Genomic DNA, 24279 nt, shown 5'->3' on the forward strand with positions numbered 1-24279 from the left:
AGATAAAAGCAAAATACTGCGGATGCTGGAAATCTAGAACAAAAACACCTGGAAAAACTCAGCAGGTCTGACAGCATCTGCGGAGAGGGATACAGTTGACGTTTCAAGTCCGTATGACCCTTCATCAGAACTCATCTAGGTTCTTGATTGGTAAGGGGATCAAAGGTTATGGGGCAAAGGCGGGAGAATGGGGTTGAGAAACTTATCAGCCATGATTGAATGGCGGAGCAGACTCGATGGGCCGAATGGCCTAATTTCTGCTCCTATATCTTATGGTCATCCATCATATTACCTCTCTCCCACAATCTTAAAACTTACCACATTGTCCATACTTTGGGTCATGTCCCCTAATTCTTGTGCAACTTTTTGTTATCACTTTATTAATGCCTCAAATATTTCCTGAATTATTGACGCTGGTGCTATCTACAATGAATTGTTGCTACTTTACTTTCAATTTGTCAGGATCTATAAATGTGACAACCCCAAGGTTGCCCTCTGCACAATAAAGCTTCTTTTAGGAAGGAATCTATCAAAATTAGTTTACTGTAAAATAGTCAAAAAAAGTCACATTTTCCAATAGTCAGTTTGCAGAAATGCTAATTTCAAGGCACATCCTGAGTAAATTAGGAACAGGAGGTTAGAAACTTGCATGGTATTGAATTAGTACCAGGCTGACAGAATTATAAAATCTCCTGGTCATGAGAGCATTTTATGATCAGAGTTTAAGCAGTCTCAATCCAGTCATTAGTGGCCATGGATCTACCGTAAAACATTTGCAACTGACAATTTCAACTGTAGAAGCCATAAGAGTGGCTATGTAGGAATTTTAAAAATGTTTAAATGGGTTTAATAGTGGCTGCTTTTTCTGAGGTTAGGGCTGAGGCGCACACAGGAATAGAGAAGTTTGTAATCTGCATCTAACCATTCTGTGCTTGATGCCAACACTGGGTATTCAAAATGGAAATCGTTTCATTCCTCACTATCAACGTCTCTCACCTTGATGAGCATTAAATGAAGAAAAAAGGTGGATAGCAAGAAACAATGTGCTATACCAAAACGAGACCTTTGGCATCTTTTCTTAGCCAGGCCACATTATTTGTTGTCCATTATCAGATAAATTAAGCAGAATAGGAGTTTCACTGTGAGAATAAATTAGGTTTCCTTACAAGTTAAACAAGCATATTATCAAAACATATGAACAAAAACAACACTTACCATCAGTACTGGTGAGCACAAATATTTCTGCTTGTATCTGCTTCTTGCCCCCTGTCGTCTTTGGGAACCAGTGCAGGTCTATGGGATAAATTTCTTCAGCTAGTCTTACTACCTGTACTGTTTCATTTGCTAACAAATTCCACTTCAGGATTTGATGATCATCACTGGACGAATACAATTCATCTGCTGTTGTCCAACCCACGCAACTGACCAACTCTTTATGTGCAGTAAAATTAAAGAAAATAATGAAGCAGTATAACAGACACTGATCTTAATTTCAAAAAAATATATATTTTTTTAAGTTTGGTGGTGCAACTTGTTGATACTCCAATGTGTTTTTATAAAGTCATGATATCATGTGTGTTCATGACTACAATCACCCACATGATAAGATTCCTCCATCAGGGGATGTTCCTGAAGCAGAGGCCACTCTGACTGAAACCAGAAAGCAACCAAGACTGTTCTCATGCACCGCCTAGTGGCTGGTTCAAGACCATTGCTGGTACAACCCTTCAGAGCAAGCTGCCAGCCTGTCAGACCAGTGCATAGGCTATAAAATTGTGCAAAATGCAAAGACACCTAAAAAGAAGGAAAATAACTTTCATGAGGACTGGGTACAATTCCATCTCTCTGGTTAGTCTCCAGTACATGTCCAAGTGTCTAGCATTCAACCACAATCACTGATGAGTGAGATCAGCAAGCTATTAGGTAGAACAAAGCAACAGCTGAGAATGATTCTGTCCTCATCAGACATCCACATGCAATTGTAGCAGCAATCACTGGATAGTGATCAAGAGTCTGAAGCCTGGTTAGTTTGTGTTCCTTATGAGTGTTGAAGCTAATTTTAACAAATCTACTACAACTTTAGATGGGATTAGTTAATTCAGCACAAATTATTAATTAAAACTGGCAATTTCCTGGTTTGCATGACTCAGCCATTCATTATATACATTTGTTGAACCACTGGACTGACAGAGATATAATAGCCCGCACAATATGTTATTATGTGCTGTAATTTCTATGGAATGGAATTTTAAAATGCACATAACCTTACGATTTTTTTGAAAAAATATTTTGCAATTGATCCATCTGAACTCTTAAAGCTGCAGATTTTTCATTTGTAAAAGCGCTAGTTTGTAAATTTCAAGTATACAGCTTTGGAGCTGTATACAGTAAGCAACGTTTGTTAACGAGCCAGAAAAATGCTACATATATTTTCTTAAAAGTATGCATTGCAATTTTCTCTCTCCATCAAAACCTTTGGTGTTAATTTTGTCTTTATTTTTTGATAGAATGAATTAGTACTGATACCTCTGATGAACCTAAGAAATAGGAGCAGGAGAAGATTATATGGCCCATTGAGTCTGCTCCACCATTCAATATGATCATGGCTGATCTTTGACTTCAGCTCCACTTTTCCACTCACTAATCATATCCCTTCATTTCCGAAGATACCAAAAATTTGTTAATCCCAGCCTTAAAATGTATTCAACAATGGAGTATCAACAACCCTCTGGGATAAAGAATTCCAAAAGTTCACAACCCTTTGAGTGAAGAAATTTCTCATCTCAGTCCCAAATGATCGGTCCCTTATAATTAAGACTTTGCTGTTGCCCCATCTCCATGTTCTAAATTCCCCAGTGAGGGGAATCAACTTCAGTGTCTACCCTGTCTAGTCTCTTCAGAACTTTGTACGCTTGAATGAAGTCACCTCTCATTCTTTTAAATTCCAGAGAATATAGACCTAATTTACTCTGCCTCTCAACATAGAACAACCATCTCATCCCAGGAACCAATCAAGTGAACCTTTGCTATATGCCCTCCAATGAAAGTATAGCCTTCCTTAAATATTGTGACCTAAGCTGTGCACAGTATTTCAGGTATGGTCTCAACAAAGCCCTGTACAATTGTAGCAAGACTTCCCTATTCCTGTACCCTAATCACCTTTTAATAATGGTCAACATGACATTTGCCTTCCTAATTGCTTGCTACTTTGTATTCTTTGTATGAATATATCCAAGCCCCTCTGAATATCAACATTTACAAGTTTCATGCCTTTTAAGAATATTCTGCTTTTCTATTCTTAAAACTAAAGTGAACAACCTGACACTTCCCCACATTACACTCAATCTGCCACCATGTTTCCCACTCACGTAACCCGCATGTCTCATTGCATCCTCTTTGTGTCACCCTAACAGTTTGCATTCCCACTTAGCTTTGTACTGAATCCATTACTCTGTCTCTTCATCAAAGTCATTAACATAGATTGAAAATAACTGAGGCCCCAGCCCTAATCCTTGGAGCACTGCACAAGTTACGGCCTGCCTATCCTTGGGCCCTTCGTATTTCTCATTTACATGCTCCCCAATCATCTTAAAACACAGCATTAGTTTCCAATGAAAACACTCACTTCCACCACCTCTCTCGACCTCTCTGCTATCTCTAAATTGTCACACTGCTTGTCCAATATCCAGTACTGGATGAGCAGAAATTTCTTTAGCTAAATATTGGGAAGACCAAACCCATTGTCTTCACTCCAAACTACAAACTCCTTTCCCTAAACAATGGCTACGCCCCTCTCCTTGCAACTGAACCAAAATGTTCGCAACTTCGGTGTCAAGTGTGCTTCCAAGAATAGTTTCTGACCACATATCCATCACTAAGTCCGCTTATTTCCATCTCTGTAACATCACTCAACTCAATCTCTGCCTCAGCTCATCTGCTGCTATAACCCTTACCATCAGTTCCTAATGATTTAAATACTAGAACTGCCTCCCTAAACCTCTCCACCTCTCTATGTCTCTTTCCTCCTTTATGACGCTTCCTAAAACTTAGCTCTTTGACCAAGCTTTTGGTCATCTTCCCCAGTATCTCCTTATGCAGCTCTATTTCAAACTTTGTTTGAGAATATTCTTGAGGCACCTTAGGATATTTTGCTACATTAAAGCTGCTATTTAAATACAAGTTGATATTGTTATTATAACATCTCTAAAACTTTCTTGTTTTTCATAATCCACCACTCTACATATTCATTCTCGCTGTACCCTCACTATAATCAAATCACTGTGTTATTTCTGACTAACTTATTCTTTCTGAAGGTCTCAAAACATGAAACTCCTCATCTTGGTTTTACTTTATCCTATAGTCTACAAACCTTGAAGAAATTTAAATTTGGCCTCAATTTACTACTACTTATTTTGTCTTCTACCTTCATCATTCCAACTTTAGTAATGCCCTGGTTATGGCTCTTAGCACTTCAATTGTATGTTTCCATTTCCATTTTCACAACACAAACCCTTGTATATCTAGAGGATTTAGGATATGTTCAGAAAACCCATTCCTGAAAGTTTTGAATGTGAACTCAGATGCCTGACCAGTATTGACATTAGAGTATACAACAGTATGTACCACAATATAGATCAATTGTATCCAATCATTAAGAGAAGATTCACGTGGAGCTATTTCATCTTTTCTTTCAGATTTTCTATAAAATATAAAAGCATCTGTGCAATTTATTTTCTTTTGAGGGCGCTTTCACACAGGAAGTTCCCAAACACACAAGGTCACTCAGGAAGGCACTAAGTTAAATGCAATTAAAATTGCACCATCATCAGGTCTTTCTCATGGGAGTTTCATGGACTACAAAACAAAAGCCTGAGAAAGGCTTTGCAAAATGCCCTTTTAGTTGGGGACTGACACATGAAGTTAGGGAACTTAACCGAAAACGAAAAAAAAGTAGAATACGTTGGCAATTTTAGATTATTATTCTTTGAAATTATACATCGCGTACCAAGAGTATCCTACCAGAATGAATCAGGCACGTAATCATTTTTTTAAAATGTTGAGGTGAAACCATACAATCTTCTCGCACTATGCAGAGGAGACGAACAAATTACACTCCCAGTTCAATTCAACCACCAAAAACTGGCTTACAGGAACCTCAGTAGATTACAACTGAAAAAATTAAGTCTACAGTTAAATATTTGTAAATAATTCTGCCCCAGAATGTTGGATTGGAAATCATCTGCTCTTAGATAGTTTAACATCCCACTTAACTTACCCGTTGCCTGTCCAGGATTTGGTAGCAACCATTATAATCTTACACTCAGCATGGAGAGGACAAATGAGGCCCAAGTGTGCCACAATTATACAGTATGTCCTCCAGCATAATGTATGTCAAAGGCTGTAAATATTACATAAAAAGCTACAATTCATTTCTGATCACTAATATCTCCTTTATGTCCCTTAGTGCCAAGAGGCCATCATCAATCAACACCTTGAAATAGTAGCCAGCAATGCATGCTGTGGAACTCCGAGGCAAGTTATACCAGGTCTCTCCAAGGAGGTGACCGTCACTCTTGTACAGGACCTCAGGAAAGAAGGACGAAAGGGTCCCTTATGCTTTTTTAAACACTTTCTCGACCGCCTCTGCCACCTTCAAAGATTTGTGCACATATGCCCTTGGTCTCTGTCCCTGCACCCACTTTAGAACTGAACCCTTTAGTTGGTATTGCCTCTCTTCTTACCAAAGTGTGTTCTTCTTACCAAAATATATAATTTAACATATCTCGGCCTTAAATTGCATTTACAATTATAATTATGCATCAGGTTCACTTGCAATATAAAAAGCATGTACTCATCCACCATTCTCAGCTTCCATAAGGCAGTGATGTTCTGCACTACAATTGAAACAAATTAGAAACCTGTACAAAGTTCTACTTGCAGCTAAATTATGATATAGAGTGATTTGATACTGATCATTGAAGAAAAAGTGGAAATTGCTTAATTTCCAAGTCAAGTTATCCTTCATTTTTATCTTTTTGACCACGTGTGCAGACACATGGAAAACTGCAAGATGTAACAATCCGAATATGCAATCAAACTTACTGAATTGTGAAGCAGCCTAATTCCATTGGAAAAAATAAGCTATAGCTACAGTGCCATCTGCAGTAATGAGAAAACAACATTCAAATATTCACATCCGTAAATTTCAAAACAATTTAATAACATGGTTTTGATTTTATATAGATTTGTATAAAACTGGTATCCTTGCAGTTTACTTGAATTATATGTTTATAGTATATGTATAACTGGAGAATATAGAGTTAAAAAGAAAGATGCAACTAAATTATTATAAACAATTAAAAATAAAATTTTGGTCCACAACAACTTATATTTAATATAGGACATTTAATGTAATAAACATCCCAAGGTGCTTCACAGCAGCATTATAAAACATGACCCCTTATATCTGTATTCGAGAAGTAAAAATATACAGAATTGTAGTTATCAGCACAATTACCCATTTTCAACTTCTCGCACTGTTGTTGCATAAAATGTATTGGATGTTAAAGTTAGCATTTATTGTGAATATTGAATGACTAACCATGTTTATATGCAAAATAGATACACTTGGTTATACAATATTCTTGATGCATGCTTAACCCATATTAATAAATATTTAGTGTTTAATAATAGAATGAAAATAATTATTGCTAAAATTGACCCGTATACCAGCCACAAAAGCTGTCCCCCAACCCCATCATCAATTTTCTCCTTACCAGCATCTCTCTACAAGCTAAACACAGACAAGGAAAGCACATTATAATCTCAGCTCTATTTCTCAAACAAAAAGCTACAGCTTCCCTTCATAACAATCCAGCTGGTTCTTAAGCAACACCAATTCTTATCGAAGAAATGACACATCTAAAATCCTAAGTCCATAAAGGAGCGAAGAAGGGGCCGTACCAATTGCAACAACTAGAGTAGTAGTAAGGGTTTTACTAGGATCAAGGGCATCAAAGTACAGGTGTGCAATTGAGCAGATTCATAGGTGTCATGATAAATGGAGGGCCAAAATCTACAGCACCCCCCACCAAGGGCAAATGCGGAAGGAAGCACATTTGAAATTAGGAAAGATATGTCCATGGTAAGAGATACAATGAAGTTAACAGAGTTGGCCTTATCTGTGATTGAGATGGAGAAAAAAGGAAAGGCCATATGACATGGCAGGTTGAGGTAGTTGCCATGAATTGAGAGTTTAAGTGGATGAAGAGTTAAGGGAGGAAAGGAGGATAGTAGACTTGTGGAGAGAAGGCAAGGTGTGTTGAGATGGAGGCTAGAATCATCAAGCACAAGAAGTCACTTAGTGTGCAGAGGCTTCGGGAGGAAACACTGAGAATAACTAGGCGAGAAACTTGCTACTGGGCTTGGTTGGACAGTAAAGGACTTAAGGTAGAGGCAAGAGACCAAAGAGATTTGGTGATAAGGTCCTTATACCAGTCTATAGGTGGTTAGCTCTATATGGCAGCAGGATTTTATAAACTCCCACACTCCTTATGACGCCATACATAAAAACTGATAGCAAAATCTTCTACAAGTATATAAAAGGAAAGAGAGTAGATAAAGTGAATGTTGGTCCCTTGGAGGATGAGACTGGGGAGTTAATAGTGGGGAACGCAGAAATGGCAGAGACACTTAATCAATATTTTGCCTCAGTTTTCACTGTGGAGGACACTAGTACCACCCCAATAGTAACAGGTAAAGCAGAGGGTATAGAGAAGGAGGAACTTAGAACAATCACCATCACTAGAGAGAAAGTACTGAGCAAACTATTGGGATTAAAGGGTGACAAGTCTCCAGGACCTGACGGCCTACATCCCAAGGTCTTAAAGGAAGTGGCAGCTGAGATAGTGGATGCATTGGTAATAATATTCCAAAATTCCCTGGATTCTGGAAAGGTTCCAATGGATTGGAAAAATGCTAATATAACGCCCTTATTCAAAAAGGGGGGGAGGCAGAAAGTAGGAAACTATAGACCAGTTAGTTTACCATCTGTCGTTGGGAAATTGTTGGAATCCATTATCAAGGAAGTAGTAATGGGGCATTTGGAAAGTCAAAATGCAATCCATCAGAGTCAGCATGGTTTTATGAAGAGTAAATCGTGTTTGACTAATTTGCTAGAGTTCTTTGAAGATGTAACAAGCAAAGTGGGTAATGGGGATCCTGTAGATGTAGTGTATCTGGACTTCCAGAAGGCCTTTGATTATGTGCCGCACAAAAGATTAATACACAAGATAAGATCACACGGAGTTGGGGGTAATATATTAGCTTGGATAGAGGATTGGCTAACCAACAGGAAGCAGAGAGTCAGGATAAATGGGTCTTTTTCTGGATGGCAAGCTATAACTTGCCACAGGGTTTGGTCCTTGGGCCCCAACTATTTACAATCTATATTAATGACTTGGATTCAGGGATAGAAGGTACTACAGCTAAATTTGCAGATGACACCAAAATAGGTTGAAAGTAAGTTGTAATGAAGAAATAAGAAATTTATAAATAAATATGGGCAGGTTGGGTGAATGGGCCAAAATTTGGCAGATGGAGTTTAATGCGGATAAGTGTGAGGTTATCCATTTTGGTTGGAAGAATAAAAAGGCAACTTATCATTTAAATGGAGAGAAACTTCAGAATGCTTCAGTGCAGAAGGATCTGGGTGTCCTCATGCATGAATCGCTGAAAGCTAGTATGCAGGTACAGCAGGTAATAAGGAAGTCAAATGGAATTTTGGAATTTATTGCTAAAGGAGGAGAGTATAAAAATAAGGAAGTGTTGTTGCAACTGTACAAGGCATTGGTGAGACCGCACCTGGAGTACTGCACACAATTTTGGTCCCCTTACTTGAGGAAGAATGTAGTTGCGTTGGAGGCGGTTCAGAGGAAGTTCACTAGATTGATTCCAGAGATGCAGGGCTTGTCTTCTGAGGAGAGATTGAGCAGTTTAGGCCTATACTCGTTAGAGTTTAGAAGGATGAAAGGAGATCTAATTGAGGTATATAAAATGCTAAAGGGGATAGACAAAGTAGACATGGAGCGGATGTTTCCCCTTGTGGGGCATTCTAGGCCATAGTTTTAGGCTAAGGGGTGGTAGATTTAAATCAGAGATGAGGAGGAATTACTTTTCTCAAAGGGACGTGAATCTGCGGAATTCACTACCTCAGAGTGCAGTGGATGCCGGGACGCTGAATAAATTTGAGGAGATAGACAGATTTTTAATTAGTAACGGGTTAAAAGGTTATGGGGAGAGGGCAGGAAATTGGAGTTGAGGCCGAAATGAGATCAGCCATGATCGTATTGAATGGCACGGCAGGCTCGAGGGGCTGAATTGCCTACTCCTGCTCCTAGTTCTTATGTTCTTACAAAGAGAGGAGCATAATAAAACAATATCTGTATTAGAGATGTAAAATATACAGTACTGCAGTTATCAGCACAATCATCCATTTTCAACTTCTTACACCTCCATACTTACTGGACACAAGTATTCTGCTGGATGTCAACCAAGACTTCAGATTCAGAGCTCCAGTCCCCACATGCCAGGACTATCCATTTTGAAACCTGCTCCTTCTGACTCAGGCATTGGAAATATTATCACTAAGCCAAAGCATTTCCCCTATAATGTTTTAGATATAATCAGAACTGTGTAATTGACAACATTTTCTGATTTCATTTCCAACATTTTGAATATTTTTGCTTTAGCTCATTCCTAACATGTTGCTGCTTCCTTTCCTTAAGCCAGTTACTTATCCATTTTCAGGATTTACTATAAATTCACATTGTTTTAAGCTTATTCTGCAATCTTTACAGGAACTTTGCCAAAGATTTTCTCAAAGTCTGGATAACCATGTCATAAGGTTTACAACAGCCCATTTAAGATTGCATCTCTTTAAAAGTCAATGAGGTCTGTTCAGACAAGATCGTTCCTTGCTGAAGTCATATTGACTGTTATTTACCAGATTGTTATCATATAGATAATCCTCAAATTGGCTTGTGTTACACCCCACCCCCACTAGAGCTGTACTTTGAATATCCTGTCTTCCATTCTTAATTAGCACTTTTCTTAGACAAATATCACCACCTTCAACACCTCTTTGACCCTTTTGTCTGTGACATCTTTTGCCTATCACTGCTTATCTCCACAATCACCACACCCTCAACGTCTCTCTTTCCCCCCCGCGCCCCCCCCACCTTAAACCAGTTTATATTTCTCCCTTCTCCTAACTATGCTTCAGTTCTGCCGAAGGGCCATGAAGGCTCGAAACGTTAACTGATTTCTTCTCCGCCGATGCTGCCAGACCTGCTGAGTTTTTCCAGGTAATTCTGTTTTTGTTTTGTTCCTTATTTTACTCCTCACTGATGCAAGAACAATGCTTAAATTAGATTTGCTATTTTGTTTTGAATGTGCCATTGCAATTTGTCAAACTCCTACATACAATTAAAAAGGTTTAACCAATGTTGAGCAAGCTTAATTTACACCATGCATTAAAATATACCGGAAAATGAAATAACAGTAATATGGCAGATTAACAATGGATACATGGAGAATGAATTACTAGCTGTAATTTAAGTGAGATTATCAGATGACTCTATTAACCATGGACCATGCTTTACAATGTCATCTGAAACCTCAGGTTAGGTTGCAGCCTTTACCTCATTCCTTGGTATCCATTATTTTGCATAATATATAATGTTTAGAATTTTATGTAAAGATTTATAGTTTTTGAGAAAGTTCCAAGGTTTCTTGCAGTTTTCACAAGTGCTCTAGAGTAAAATGACCCTACTATGTCTTTTTGACATACTTTTGTATGTTTAAATCCAAAAGCAACACTGTTGAAGGATTCTTCCACTTATAATGTGTTCAAAAACCTGTAAGTTTGTTTATCAGTATGCATCATGACAACAAAACCATATAATTTGTGTCGGCACATTAAGAGTTATTTCATTGAGCAACAAATATTACTGAATAAATATTAATTTGTAACTTTAAACAAAATTAAAGCAATTTTATACTTCAACCAGGAGAGGCAAAATAATATCACAGATGAAATGCATTGCTATTTTTGTGCTAAGTTTACTGAAATGAGAAATTAATTGAAAATGAAGCAGCTTTAAGATTACTGGGAACCTTTGACTATAAGGTATCAATTTTTCTATTCCTTTATTTTCCCCTACATCTAGCACTTCTTCCAACCAAGAGAGCATCTGAGTGACTTTCTTCCAGGCCTCCCTTCAATTGGCATATACAGGCATTACAGTGCAAGTCATTAATTTCTCTAATTGTCCCTCCCTCATGAGGAGGGACTGAATGGAGATTGGGTGCCTCCCATGTCAACCAAATCAAAACCTCAGCACAATGAAGTTCAAACCAATGGCCTACTACTCTGTGATGCTGTGAGCAACTGCTTCCCCTCCATGCCACCCTGCCATGAAGGACTACTTTGCTGCATGTGTAGCATGTTCACTGATCACTTGAAGACCAATAAGGGGCATATGTCAGTGCTCTCAAAATTTATTACACCATTGAGATTTGTCAAGGTATAATACTTCTGGCATCTTCTGCTGGTGATCTACTTTTTATGGGGAATCAGCCATTGGTCCTTAACAGGATTTTGAGACATCCAATAGGAGTTGATTCTCATGTTCTGCAGCAGCAGTCACCCTCCACCCAACTAAACTTGAAGCCATCAAACAGCATTTTCAGTCCTCATCCTCTTTGACCCGACTGCTGCCTTTGACACAGCAGACTACTCCAAGCTTCCTCAACACAATTCTTCTGTTCTCGACCTCAGAAGGACTACCCTTGCTTGGTACAACTATTCCCCAACTGATAGTAACTAGACTGTCTCCAGAAATGGCTTCTTACCCATCCCCATTTCTTCCAGAATCCTAAGGATCTGTGTTTGGTTCCCTCTGCCTTCTCGTCTACAATATACTCCTTGTGACATCAATCACATATGTGGAACTAGCTTCCACATATATATTTCCAGGTCTGGCTCTCGACCGCTGTGCCTGACCACTCTAAAGGATATTGTCAGACTGCTTGGCTGATATACAGTCTTCCACCAGCTGAAATTTCCTCCAAATTCCTTCCTCTGGGAAGAACAAAGACATTTTCAAATTTTCACAGCCAAGGCCCAACAACTAGTACACAAACTTTGTGCTTTTTTAAATGCTCACAGCATGCAGCTAGCACTAAACAAGCTGTTAACTGGCTGCATGCCCGAGCAAGGGACACAAAATCATGGGTTGGTGGAAGTTCAAGCTAGCATCCACTATTTAAAACCAACCTGCACCTCTTACCGGCATGATACCATTTGGCTGCCGCAGGTGCTGGAAATTGGTGGGGAAAAGTCTCTGACCTGCAAGAAGAGTGACTACTTAGCAGAGGGAGCACAGACTCCAAGATTGTCAGACACTGCACCGGAAGCCTTAGTGCAGGAGGTGGTCAGGAGGAGAGAAGTCATCCATCCACAGGGGGCCAGAACACCCTTCAGACAGACACTGCAGAGGCAATGGAGCAGATAACCATCACAGTCAATGCGAGTACTCAAGCCCCATGGAGCTGGATGAAGATCCACAAGAAGTTCAATGACCTCACACATATGCTCAAGGTCAATGAATGCATCTTCATATGTCATATCCTACCAATAGCATCATTAGCCTCACAACTGCTCAATGCACCACACCCGTATCACTCACCTACTAGCAATCTCAATCAATCAAAACTCATACCCCACATTCATGGCTTCACATCACCTGCACAGCTAGTACTGCTGCAAGCCTCACACCCACATCTCACAGCTTCCACACACTGCCAGCTATTCAACCATGGCAACTGCATCACCCAAACAGACTGCATCACATTCACAGACATGTTTCCCTTTCTCTTGCCGGACAAGATGACACACAGGCAGCCCAAATTAACTGGTGGGCACAGCTGCATGTCCTCATGCTACGGAGGAGATGGTGCTGACGTAGCCATAACCGAGGCCAATGGGGCTGAAAGCATTGAAAGTGACAGTATCCTCCTACCTAATGCTCCTTCTCACAAACCACTTCTCATCCCACGATCTCTTCTATCGTACAAGCTGCTGTTGGTGTAACCATGCACCTCTTAGCTCTTTCACTTACCTCACCACAATCCTAACCTTGTGCCTTTCTCCTTTCAGATACCAAAGAACTGACACCTGGTCAGGCAGTGGTGGAAGAGACACAAGGCAGTGATAAAAGTGAAACACCATCACTCCCTCTCACACTCTCAGTCACCAACTCAAATCCTGACACTGTGCATACCGTAAAAGCCAGCTTAGAGGTAGAATTGCATGTGATGAGACACAGGGCACGAGTGGCCTGCAACCAGTGCAAGGGGAAGGGGTAAAGCAGGTGCCAGAGTCCTAAAAGTGGAGGTCACACGAGTTCTGCTACACGGAACACCACATGAGGACTATGGGCAACGTACAGAAAAAGGCTGATGGTACGCACAAAGAAGTGATGGTGCATTGATAGGCCTGCCAGAAAGGCTGTAGTCACTGTCAAAGAGTATGAAGGAGTCAGGGTCATTACTGCACAGAAGGAAGCTATTCAGTCCATTGAACCAAGAACAGCTCTCTCTAGAACAATCAAATCAGTCCTATTCCCCCAGTCTATCCCTGTAGACTTGTAAGTTTATTATGTTCAAGTACCCATCCAATTTACTTTTGAAATTCAAAACTTTTTGGGTGTCAGTTCTTCCGACTAGGCACTTTACAGCCTTCCAAACTGAATATTGAGGTCAACAATTTTAGATCATGAACTCTCTCCTCCATCCCCACCCCCTTTCCGATCCCCCCCTTTTTTCCCCCCAATAATTTATATAGATTTTTCTTTTCCCACCTATTTCCATTATTTTTAAATGTATTTCCATCCATTGTTTTATCTCTACCTTTTAGCCTATTTCAATTCCTTCACTCCACCCCACCCCCACTAGGGCTATCTGTACCTTGCTAGTCCTGCTTTCTACCCTTAATTAGCACATTCCTTAGATAATATCACCACCTTCAACACCTCTTTGTTCTTTTGTCTATGACATCTTTTGGCTATCTCCACCTATCACTGGCCCTCTATCCAGCTCTACCCTCCCCCCCCACCCACCTTAAACCAGCTTATATTTCACCTCTTTTCTAATTTTACTTAGTTCTGTTGAAGAGTCATACGGACTCGAAACGTTAACTGTGTTCCTCTCCGCAGATGCTGCCAGACCTGCTGAGTTTTTCCAGGTATTTTTATTTTTGTTTTGGATTTCCAGCATCTGCAGTTTTTTGCTTTTATTCCTTTTGAAATCTCCACTTCTGCTAGCCTCACATGCAGCAAGTTCCAGGTCATTATCACTGGCTGTGCAAAGATGTTCTTCCTCAAATTCCCCCCTACATCTCTTGCCCAAAACCTTAAATTTGTGTCACCTAGTCCTTCTACCATCAGTTAATGGGAGCTGCTTTTCTTTGTCTATCTTATTTAAAGCTGCCATAATCTTGTACACCTCTACTAAATCCCCCAAACTCTTTTGCTCCAAGAGCAACCCCAGCTTCTCTAAACTAACTTTGTAGCTAAAATCCCGCGCTCAGTAATTCTCCTCTGCAATATCTCAAGGGCCCTCATATCCTTTTCAAAGTGTAGTGACCAGAATTGAACACAATACTTAGTTGTGGCCTATCCAGAGCAACAAGTCAGCATAACTTTCCTGCTTTTGTACTCAACACCTCTATTTATAACCCCCAAGATCCCCTATGCTTTGATAACTGCTTTCTCAATCTATCCTGCCACCTTCAAAGACCTATGCACATGAACCCCCAGGTCCTTCCGTCCCTGCATACTTTTTAAGAACCAGTCTATAACACATCTCCTTATTCTTTTTGCCAAAGTGCATCACCTTGCACTTCTCTGTATTAAATTCCATCTGTCACCAGTCTGCCCATTCTGCTAGCCATTTTTATTCTTTCATTGGATGTGGGTGTCGCTGGCATGGCCAGCATTTGTTGCCCATCCTTAATTGCCCTTGAACTGAGTGGCTTGCTAGGCCATTTCAGAGGGCAGTTAACAGTCAATTGCTGTAGACCTGGAATCACATGTAGGCCAGGCCAGGCAGATTTCCTTCCCTAAAGGGCCAAATGGGATTGTTTGACAATTGATGATAGTTTTATGGTCACCATTACAGAGACTAGCTTTCAATTCCAGATTGACTGAGTTTAAACTCCATCAGCTGCCAAGGTAGGATTTGAATTCATGTCCCCGGAACCCTAGGTCTATGGATTACTAGTCTAGTGACATTACCAGTACTTCTGTGGAGCCTACGTCTTGTTGCAGTCAATGGGTATCATGCTGACTGTCAGACACACAGTTTGAAATCATCGGCAAATTTTGAAATTTTTATTCCAAGGGCCTTAATTTTGTTAAACAGCCTTTCATGTGGTACTTTGTCAAACACTTCCTTAAAACCCAAATAGACAACAACCATTGCTTTCCCTTCATCAGCCTTCTCTATTACGTCATCAGAATATTCAATTAAATTAGTCAAGCACAATCTGCCTTTTGCAAATCTGTGCTGACCAGGTTTTAAATTATCCGGCCCTCGTCTGTACTGTGTACTACTAGAACATCTGAACTTCTGTGTCTGTGCCTAGAAGGCTAATTTATTTCCATGTGCCTTCTTCCATTGCGGAAGTCATCACTTGGATCATCCTGCAACAGTTTTAGCCTACTAACCCCTGAAGGAATGCACCATTGGACTTTTTGATTTTGGAGTCTGGACTCATGTGAAGCCATAATTCTTATTTTTATTGTGGTCTTTGCCCCGGACCCCTTTCTTTCCCTTTTCCCTCTTTCATTGTACGAATGCGAAAAGGGGCAGACGTTGCAAAACCCGTTCCCCCGTTTTGTGTGTGTGTAAACTACCCCTCTTATCTTAACCCCACAGCAAACTTGAGAAGGTATTAACAGAGGATTGAATCACTCCAAAACTGAAAGGTTAGGGAAAATACGCCACTTATAAAAAGGGGAAAATCAAAAGTACCTGTTTACAGACAGATAGTGAGTGGAGAAATCACAGCAGTTCTAAATTAAACACTCTCATGTCCATAACAAGATTTTACCCTAGATAACCCAATTTCCTGTCCTCTGGAGGTGGAGAACATTGATTGGGTGTTGAAGATTGCAGGGGCATTCACAGAGATGCTTCAGTCATGGGTCAGAGGGAAATCACTAGAGAGAAGGCTGTTTGGGTCGCAGGCCAGGTGGAGATTGGTGAGGCTAGGACACTGGATGATAGTATGGCCTTCTGATTGGAGGTAGCATCAGATCATGGCAGGGGCAGCTGATTGATGAAGGGGAAAGGGGACAGGTAGCTTGGGGGTTGGCGCCCAGCAATTGGGATGGAGAGAGGGAAAAATTAACACAAGATCAGGAATTGATGTGGGATAGATAGGCCAGTCGATCACAGCAGCAAAGAGAGACAATGATCAGCAGAAAGGAGGCCAAAAGTTTACTTGAGGGGTCAGGGGGAATATTCTTGCTCTTCCAGCCCACTGTCAGTGCTGGAAAAGCACTATACTGCTGCAGCTGTCTTGCTGCTTTTCAGCAGCTGAGTTTCCCGAGCCCTGGGAAGCCCAGCCCATTGTCATTAAATGTACAAGTCTGTGAAAATATGAGGCATGCAGCCTCATTAGCATATTTAAATTACTGGTCCACCTCTCGATAGCAGATTACTCGCCCACACCTCCTCAACCCAGGTTTCACAATTTAATCCCCACCCCACTCCCCTTCCTGGGGGGAAAAGGGAGAAAATAATTTCAACACCTCCATGTTCCTGTCTCCCATTCCATCCAACTCCTCTTTTCTGTCTCACAAATTTTTAACTGTCAACACAACGCGGATGGTAATTAGAGACTGTTTGCTTAAAAATATCGGTGGGCAGTGGCGTAGTGGTATCGTCACTGGACTAGCAATCCAGGTACCCAAGGTAATGCTCTGGGGACCTGGGTTCAAAACCCACCACGGCAGATGGTGAAATTTGAATACAAGTTTAAAAAATCTAGAATTAGAAATCTAATGATAACCATGAAACCATTGCCGCTTGTTGTAAAAATCCATCTGGTTCATCAATGTCCTTTTGGGAAGGCAATCTGTCGTCCTTACCTGGTCTGGCCTACATGTGACTCCAGACCCACAGCAATGTAGTTGACTCTTAACTGCCTTCTGAAATGGCCCAGCAAGCCATTCAGTTCTCAAGGGCAATTAGGGAGGGGCAATAACGCCCAACATCCCATAAATGAATTTTTAAAAATTAGTGTTTTTTTAAAATAATTCTATATTAGGAAGAGAAAAAACACGCTCAATTTAATGCACTTTGTAAAATTTACAGGACACAAACAGTAACCTGTACTCTCTTTTTCCCTTGTACATAGATGCATTTCCTTACCCAGTCTCTCTCTTTTAAAAAGCAATGGAAATTCTGCTTCAATAATACTTTAAAATTTTATTCTCTCACTTTTCTTCAAATAAGTTTACAAAACAACTGAGCAAAAATTGCTGGAAGGTAAGTAAATATGTTCCACCAGTTTAGTGTGTCAATGGAAACTGTAATGTACACAGGCTCACACTGCACAATCTAAATTCAGGTAACTGTGTCAGTGTTCTGGGCATTAATATTAAGTGGGAGGCTTTTGAAAGGGGCTGAGGTTCTCAAGTAAAACTTTAATTCAAGCGTTAAAGGATTGCTGGCTGGATAAATTTAATCATATTATTTAAAAATATATATACATTTTGAACTCTATTTTGTTTAAACCCTTTGGATAATACAAAGTTCATTGCTCAAAAAGGGATGGATACATTTTTTCAGAAAAGTTTTCTGACAGACCTTTGTGGGGGGCTGGGAGAGGTGGTAGGGGTGGGTTGAGGGAATATAGTGCTAGCTACTTAGTGAGCAGAGGCTATACAGTAATGACTATGATAGAACACAGCTAAAAAAACTTTGTCATTTTAATTGTGATCACAAGAATTTATAACAGAGAAAGTTATAGTAAAATTGTAATCCCGATTGTGATAAGAGGGAGTAGAGTTTTTCAAAAAGGAGTTGTGCGTAGAACTAATTTTTTTTAATAAGATACTACTTGATTGCTCATGGCATGTATTTGATTGATACTGGTTAAACATTGTGATGCTGCTAAGATAGACTATTTAATGGACAATGTAACAGCAAGGGTGGGGGGGAGCGGCAGGCGGGGAGAAGGTTACTTGTACCATATGTAGTAAGTTAGATGTCAAAGTGTGTAGAATGTTATAAGTTGTTGTTTTTGGATAATATTTATGAAAACTCATTCCAAAGGTGATGAGTTTTCATTGTTTAGGATTATTTTGGGACTAGCTTTAAATTTAGGGTGAATGAAGGGGGTCATGTGACCTGTTCTGCAGTTTTCCCTACAGTAAGCCTGGGAGGTTTAATTGTTAGAAATTAAAGGAAAGCTTAGATTAGTGGTGGTGCAAGGTATTTATGCTTGGAGACAATGGGAGCAAATTCTCTTTTTTTATTCAATCATGCGATATGGGCTTCGCTGTCTGGGCCAGCATTTATTTCCCATCCCTAGTTGCCCTTGAGAAGGTGGTGGTGAGCTGCCTTCTTGAACCGCTGCAGTCCATGTGGTGTGGGTAAATCCACAGTGCTGTTAGGGAGGGAGTTCCAGGATTTTGACCAAGCGACAGTGAAGGAACGTCGATATATTTCCAAGTCAGGATGGCGAGTGACTCGGAGACGAACTTCCAGGTGGCGGTTTTCCCTTTTTGGTAGCGGTCGTGGGTTTGGAAGGTCCTGTTGAATGAGTCTTGGTGAATTCCTGCATCTTGTAGATAGTACACAGCTGCTGCTACTGTGCGTTGGTAGTAGAGGGAGTGAATGTTTGTGGATGTGGTGTCAATCAAGCGGGCTGCTTTGTCCTGGATGGTGTCAAGCTTCTTGAGTGTTGTGGGAGCTGCACACATCCAGGCAAGTGAAGAATATTCCATCACACTCCTGACTTGTGCCTTGTAGATGGTGGACAGGCTTTGGTGAGTCAGGAGGTGGGTTACTCATCATGCTATTCCTAGCCTCTGACCTGCTCTTTCTTTATATGGCTAGTCCAGTTCAGTTTCTGGTAAACGGTAACCCCCAGGATGTTGATAGTGGGGGATTCAGTGGTGGTAATGCCATTGAACATCAAGGGGTGGTGGTTGGATTCTCTCTTGTTCGAGATAGACATTGCCTGAAACTTGTGTGGTGCGAATGTTACTTGCCACTCGTCAGCCTAAGCCTGGATATTGTCCAGGTCTTGCTACATTTGGACATAGACTGCTTCAGTGCCTGAGCAGTCGTGAATGGTGCTGAACATTGTGCAATCATCAGCAAACATCCCCACTTCTGACCTTATGATGAAAGGAAGGTCATTGATGAAGCAGCTGAAGATGGTTGGGCCTAGGACACGAACCTGAGGAACTCCTGCAGTGATGTCCTGGAGCTGAGATGACTGACCTCCAACAACCACAACCATCTTCCTTTGTGCTAGGTATGACTCCAATCGGCAGAGAATTTTCCCCGTTTCCCACTGAATCCAGTTTTGCTAGGGCTCCTTGATGCCACACTTGATGTCAAGGGCAGTCACTCTCATCTCACCTTGCGTGTTCAGCTCTTTTATGCATGTTTGAACCAAGGCTGCAATGAGGTCAGGAGCTGAGTGGCCCTAGCGCAACCCAAACTGGGCATCAGTGAGCAGGTTATTTCTAAGCAAGTGCTGCTTGATAGCACTGTTGATGACCCTTTCCATTACTTTACTGATAATCAAAAGTAGACTGATGGGGCGGTAATTGGCCGGATTGAATGTGTCCTGCTTTTTGTGTACAGGACATACCTGGGCAATTTTCCACATAGCCGGGTAGATGCCACTGTTGTTGCTGTACTGGAACAACTTAGCTAGGGGCGTAGCAAGTTCTGGAGCACAAGTCTTCAGTACTATTGCCAGAATATTGTCAGGCCCCATAACCTTTGCAGTATCCAGTGCCTTCAGCCATTTCTATATATCACATGGAGCGAATTGAATTGGCTGAAGATCTGTGATGCTGGGGACCTCCAGAGGAGGCCGAGATGGATCATCCACTCAGCACTTCTGACTGAAGATTGCAGTAAATGTTTCAGCCTTATCTGTTGCACTGATGTGCTGGGCTCCTCCATCATTGAGGATGGGGATATTTGTGGAACCTCCTCCTTCAGTGAGTTGTTTGTCCACCACCATTCATGACTGGATGTGGCAGGACTGCAGAGCTTAGATCTGATCCGTTGGTTCTGGGATTGCTTAGCCCTGTCTGTCACTTGCTGCTTATGCTATTTGGCATGCAAGTCGTCCTGTGTTATAGCTTCACCAGGTTGACATCTCATTTTTAGGTATGCTTGGTGCTGCTCCTGGCATGCCCTCCTGCACTCTTCATTGAGCCAGGGTTGATCCCCTGACGTGATGGTAATGGTAGAGTGGGGGATATGCCGGGCCATGAGGTTACAGATTGTGTTCGAGTACAATTCTGCTGCTGCTGATGGCATCAATGAGGCACTGTGGGCCAAGTCTTGAGTTGCTAGATCTGTTAGAAATCTATCCCATTAAGCACGGTGGTAGTGCCACACAACACGATGGAGGGCATCCTCAATGTGAAAGCAGGACTTCGTCTCCACAAGGACTGTGCGGTGGTCACTCCTACCGATACCGTCATGGACAGATGCATCTGCGGCAGGTAGGTTGATGAGGATGAGGTCAAGTATGCTTTTCCCTCTTGTTTGTTCCTTCACCACCTGCAGCAGACCCAGTCTAGCAGCTATGTCATTTAGGACTTGACCAGCTCGGTCAGTAGTGGTGCTACTGAACCACCCTTGATGGACATTGAAGCCTTTCACCCAGAGTACATTCTGCTCCCTTGCCACCCTCAATGCTTCCTCAAAGTGGTGTTCAACATGGATGAGCACTGATTCATCAGCTGAGGGAGGACGGTATGTGTTAATCAGCAGGCAGTTTAATTGCCCATGTTTGACCTGATGCCTTGGGACTTCATGGGGTCCGGAGTCGATGTTGAGGACTCCCAGGGCAACTCCCTCCCGACTGTATATCACTGCGCCGCCACCTCTGCTGGGTCTGTCCTGCCGGTGGGACAGGATATACCTGGGATGGTGATGGTGGTGTCTGGGACATTATCTGTCAGGTATTATTCTGTGAGGATGCCTTATGTCAGGCTGTTGCTTGACTAATCTGTGAAATAGCTCTCCCAATTTTGGCACAAGCCCCCAGTTGTTAGCAAGGAGGACTTTTCAGGGTCAACAGGGCTGAGATCGCCTTTGTCGTTTCCGGTGCCTAAGTTGATGTCGGGTGGTCCATCCGGTTTCATTCCTTTTTTGTGCCTTTGTAGCGGTTTGTTACCGCTGAGTGTTTTGCTGGGCCATTTCAGAGGGCATTTAAGAATCAACCATATTGCTGCGGGTCTGGAGTCACTTGTAGGCCAGACCAAGCAAGGACGACAGATTTCCTTCCCTAAAGGGCATTAGTGAACCAGACGGGTTTTCATAATAATCAACAATAGTTTCATGGTCATAATTTTTCATCATCAGATCTTCATTGCATTCAAATTCCACCATCTGCCGTGGCAGGATTTGAACCTGGGTCGCCAGAGCATTACCCTGGGGGTCTAGATCACTAGTCCAGTGACAATACCACTACGCCATTGCAATGAGTAGACTGAGTCTCCCAAAGTCCCAGAAAGATGTTATAGGTATCAGCTTGTAAACAGTTGTGCTGTGAACTGTTCATTTACTTTTAAGTTGAAAGGGGAGTCGGGATCAAAAATAGTTAATCAACATTTCTACCTACCTGAATGCAAAGTTAGAGTCAGCCGTTTACAGCACAGAAGGAGGCCATTCAGCCCATCGTGTCTGCACCGGTCAACAAAGATCTGACTACAGGTATCCCATTTTCTAGTGCTTGGCCCATAGCCCTGGAGGCTATGGCAACACAAGTGAATATCTAAACATTTCGTAAATGTTACAAGAGTTTCTGACTCGACCACCCTTTCAGGCAGTGAGTTCCAGACTCCCACCACCCTCTGGGTGAAAAAAGTTCTTCTCAATTCCCCTCTTAGCCTTCTGCCTCTTACCTTAAATCTATGCCCCCTGGTTATTGAACCCTCTGCTATTGAAAAAAGTGCTTTCCTATCCACCCTATGTCCCTCATAATCTTAAACACCTCTATCAGGTCCCCTCTCAACCTTTGCTGCTCCAAGGAAAACAACCCTAGCCTATCCAATCTTTCCTTATGGCTCAGCCCCTCCAGCCCAGGCAGCATCCTGGTAAATCTCCTCTGCACCCTCTCCAGCGCAATCACATCCTTCCTATAATATGGTGGCCAGAATTGCACGAAGTACTCCAGTTGTGGCCTAACCAGCATTTTATACAGTTCCAGCATAACCTCCCTGCTCTTGTATTCGATGCCTTGGCTAATAAAGGCAAGTATCCTATATGCCTTCTTAACCACCTTATCTACCTGCCTTGCTACCTTCAGGGATCTGTGGATATGCACACCAAGGTCCCTCCAATCTTCAGCACTTTCCAGGGTTAATGTGTTTCATATTATCATGAGGAAGAGGACAAAGGAAGCCATTTTTGAAATCAGGCTACAGGCTTCCCTACAAAACTATGAATATCTCAGACAGACAGAAGTTGTGTGTGATCAGCAGAGGGAAAAGACTGCTTGATTTTGTGAGCTATCACAGCCAGATGCAGGAGGGAGACGGTCTCTAGTCAAAGAGATGTATCCTGCAGCCAACTAGCGATTCCAAGGGATTCATCTTTGCATGGCCAGGGGGAAGAATAATCATTGGAATAGGCTTTACTGCTGGCAGTGGATTTAAAGAACTCTCTGAAAACTGAAGAAAGCACCTGGAGATGGTCACTTGAAGTGACAACTCAGCGAAAAGGGGATACAGGAACCCACTGGAAGCTGAGTGCAACTGTGGACTGCTTGCTATAAGCATTATACTCCCCACAGAATTACAGTATGTGATAAGTATAAAAGGAGAACACTTGTCTCTGTAGTTTAATGTACAAGTTGCTGACAAAAAGAAAATAGTGTTTAGTCAATAGTGCTTTTCGTCATTTGTTCCAGTAGAAGTTTTAACACATGAAATCTTGACCTGTCATTCTTTCAGTGGTTAACTGGAAGCTTGACTTTTTTTTAAGTTACAGGGCTCTATGGAGATCATAACAACAGGGACAGATAGGAGCAGCAGTGTAAGTTAAGTGACGTTACACAAAGAGAAATGGGCCAAAGACAGTTATATTGTTATATAATTCAACCTCAGATCTTGAAGTTTTATATTGTATTTATTTTGAATAATACAGCAATTTTATGTTATTATTTACAATTAAATAGATAAACTTTAAGGCAATTTGAGAAGCAGGGAGTTGAGGTGGTTGACGAATAGGAGTTTCTCTGTAGTCGAGGAACTGGAAGATACATAACTGAGTCATTACTGCACTGTTATTGGTGGAATGCTGCAACTACACGGTGATAAGTTCGTATAGGTAATTTTTAATATAAACGTGAACGTGGGTACTTAGTGGAAAAACTGACAACTGCAAGTAAGGCTTTGTAGAGATGGGTCCAATTTTAACTCTTCGTAAGTTTTGAGTGAGGTAAAAATCAGGCCTTATGTCTGTGCAAATGTAAGATTTTCTGATATATTAATGCTAGAACATCTATATCTGTCTATAAGGTCTTATATTAAAAATCCTATGTTCACCATTTTCTGCCAATTCCAACCCCGCTTCATTGCACGATTTTCTGGAAATGAGACCAGATGGTCCCTGGGCTTCCCCAGAAATGCCACCAGTTTCAGCTCCTTTACAAGCAATACTAAGCATGCTTGCATGAAGCCCTTACGAGCCCCACAGTGCCACATTCAAATATAAGTTTGGTAGATCAGTTGCCATTTGGATATGGTCAGACCAATGGTAGAGTCATAGTATTGTGCAACACAGAAAGAGGCCATTCGCCCATCATGCCTCTGCCAACACTTTGAAAGAGCTATTAAGTTATTTCCTTTCCCTTGCTCTTTCCTCATAGACTTACAAATTTGTCCTGGTTCGATTTCCTTTTGAAGGTTACTATTGAATCTGCTTCCACTATCCTTTCAAGCATGA

The 24279-nt window shown here is 41.4% G+C and overlaps 1 protein-coding gene across 2 annotated transcripts in view; it reads right to left on the bottom strand.

The window, feature by feature from the left end:
* Nucleotides 1-24279, bottom strand: part of ift80 (intraflagellar transport 80 homolog (Chlamydomonas)) — a 259291-nt gene that overhangs the window by 202348 nt on the left and 32664 nt on the right. For both annotated transcript variants that reach the window (XM_078563768.1, XM_078563766.1), the window contains exon 3: nucleotides 1216-1434. In XM_078563768.1, the coding sequence (XP_078419894.1) occupies nucleotides 1216-1434 (219 nt within the window). The remainder of the gene's footprint in view (nucleotides 1-1215; nucleotides 1435-24279) is intronic.

Source organism: Cetorhinus maximus, chromosome 19, assembly GCF_964194155.1.
Source record: "Cetorhinus maximus chromosome 19, sCetMax3.hap1.1, whole genome shotgun sequence".
Taxonomy (NCBI): Eukaryota; Metazoa; Chordata; class Chondrichthyes; order Lamniformes; family Cetorhinidae; genus Cetorhinus; species Cetorhinus maximus.